The sequence below is a fragment of the Solanum dulcamara genome, chromosome 8 (genome assembly GCF_947179165.1).
Source record: "Solanum dulcamara chromosome 8, daSolDulc1.2, whole genome shotgun sequence".
Classification (NCBI taxonomy): domain Eukaryota; kingdom Viridiplantae; phylum Streptophyta; class Magnoliopsida; order Solanales; family Solanaceae; genus Solanum; species Solanum dulcamara.
This window is the reverse complement of record NC_077244.1, coordinates 23,033,348-23,035,541: the sequence shown is the minus strand read 5'-3', so window position 1 is coordinate 23,035,541 and position 2,194 is coordinate 23,033,348. Positions and strand designations below refer to the sequence as shown.

Here is a 2,194-nt window from a genome sequence, read left to right as displayed (position 1 = left end):
AAAGACTACCACAAGCTCTCTATGATTGCAATACTGGAACCTTTCTCCAACAAATCACAACTCCACTTCTACAGAATTCAGCTAGGTATGGATAATGCCATGTCCAACACCAACAACAAAATATGGTTATTTTGGAATAAAGACTGTGTGTGCAATCTTGTGGATTAGGATGAACAGCAGCTTACCTGTAAGATCAGTCATGCAGCTTGGCCTAAACAATATCTCACAACCTTTGTATATGCCAAATGCAAAGACTACATGAGAAGAGATCTATGGGACAAGATGCTGCAATTCTCTGATAGAGAAGAACCTTGGTGCACCATTGGAGATTTCAATGTAATTACTCATGTTGAAGAGAAGATGGGGGGCCAACCTTACAACATGAACAAGAACTTTGAGTTAATTAGTGTCATAGAAGCCTGTGGACTCACTGATCTTGGTTTTCATGGACAACAATTCATATGGTGCAATAAGAAAGATGCAGATGCCAGAATATGGAAGAGACTTAACAGGGCCATGGTCAATGATGCTTGGTTGGAGGCCATGCCTGTGAGCACTCTTAATCACCTAGCCTCCACAGGTTTTGATCACTATCCTCTCCTTTTGGAATGTATTGAAAGACAAAGTCCTACTATCAAATATTTCAAGTTCTTACACTGTTGGGCTGAAAATGAAAACTTCATTGATACTGTAAGATCTTGCTGCGAAAGACCTGTGGATGGAAATCCAATGAGGACTTTACATCAAAAACTGAAAAGAGTTTCTAATACCCTTAGCCACTGGTCTAGAAAGCAATATGGTGATATATTTGCTTCAGTTAAACAATTTGAGGAACAGGTTATACAAGCTGAAGAGAATATCATCAATGACAATTCTGAAGATAATAGAGCCAAGTTGAATCAGATAAATGCCTAGTATATTAGATATTTGAAGATAGAGCAGTCCATCTTGAAACAAAAAACTCAATTGCATTAGTTCAAAGATGGAGATGCCAATACCAATTACCTCCATGCCATCATCAGAGGGAGAAGAAGAAGGTTTTTCATCCATCAAATCAGTGATGAACAAGGAAACTCTATCCAGGGTGATGACAATATTGCAAGTGCAGCCTGTGCACACTTTGAGAAACTTTTTACTGCTGAGGAGAAACAAATCAATGAAGATGTGATTAAATGCATCCCAAGGATAGTTACTGATCAGCAGAATGAATTATTACATTTCATACCTACAAAGGAGGAGCTAAAGGAGGTAGTATTTTCTATGAGTCCTACTTCTGCTGCAGGGCCAGATGGCATGAGTGGTAAGTTCTTTCACTCATGCTGGGATATCATTTGTGATGATCTGCTGAAGCTGGTGCAGTACTTCTTCAATGGTCACTGTATTCCCAGGTACATATCACATGCTTGTTTGGTTCTACTTCCTAAAACTAAACACCCCAACAAACTGTCAGAGTACAAGCCCATCTACCTCAGCAACTTCACTAGCAAGATCATATCCAAGCTCCTCTATCTCAGACTTGCTCCCATTCTACCTCAGCTCATTTCTGACAATCAGTCAGGATTTGTTAAAGGTAGGAGCATCTCAGAAAATATAATGCTGGCTCAGGAGATTATTCACAACATTAAGAGGCCCACAGTTGGGGACAATGTAGTGATTAAGCTGGATATGGCTAAGGCATATGACAGGGTCTCTTGGTCCTTTACTTGTATGGTCATGAGAAGGATGGGATTTGGAGAAGTCTTTATTGATATGGTGTGGAGGATCATGTCTAACAACTGGTATTCAGTCATCATCAATGGGGTAAGACATGGATTTTTTCATTCAACAAGAGGTCTCAAGCAAGGAGATCTCTTATCACCTGCCTTATTCATTATAGGAGCAGAAGTGTTATCCAGGATGCTGAATAATCTTAACCAACACTACCTATATATACTGGATTCCATATGGAAAGAAAGGGTCCACAAGTGAACCACTTGAGCTTTGCAGATGATGTGATCATCTTCACTGCTACAAACAACTTTTCCATAACTCTTATTACCAAGACTTTGAAGGTTTATGAAACAACTTCAGGCCAGCTAATCAACAAGGACAAGAGCCAGTTCATGTTTCCTCTTAATACCAATCCTGATATTATTGATAGGATAGGCAGGATTACAGGCTTCAAGTGCACACATGGTCCCATTACTTACCTGGG

At 39.7% G+C, this 2,194-nt stretch overlaps 1 protein-coding gene across 1 annotated transcript; it reads left to right on the top strand.

Moving 5' to 3' along the window:
- Positions 1 to 982: 982 nt before the first annotated feature.
- Positions 983 to 1,907, top strand: LOC129899847 (uncharacterized). The gene is made up of 3 exons (XM_055974855.1): positions 983 to 1,037; positions 1,109 to 1,778; positions 1,877 to 1,907. Exons 1-3 carry the CDS (start codon positions 983 to 985, stop codon positions 1,905 to 1,907), a joined length of 756 nt encoding a protein of 251 aa, XP_055830830.1.
- Positions 1,908 to 2,194: the final 287 nt, after the last annotated feature.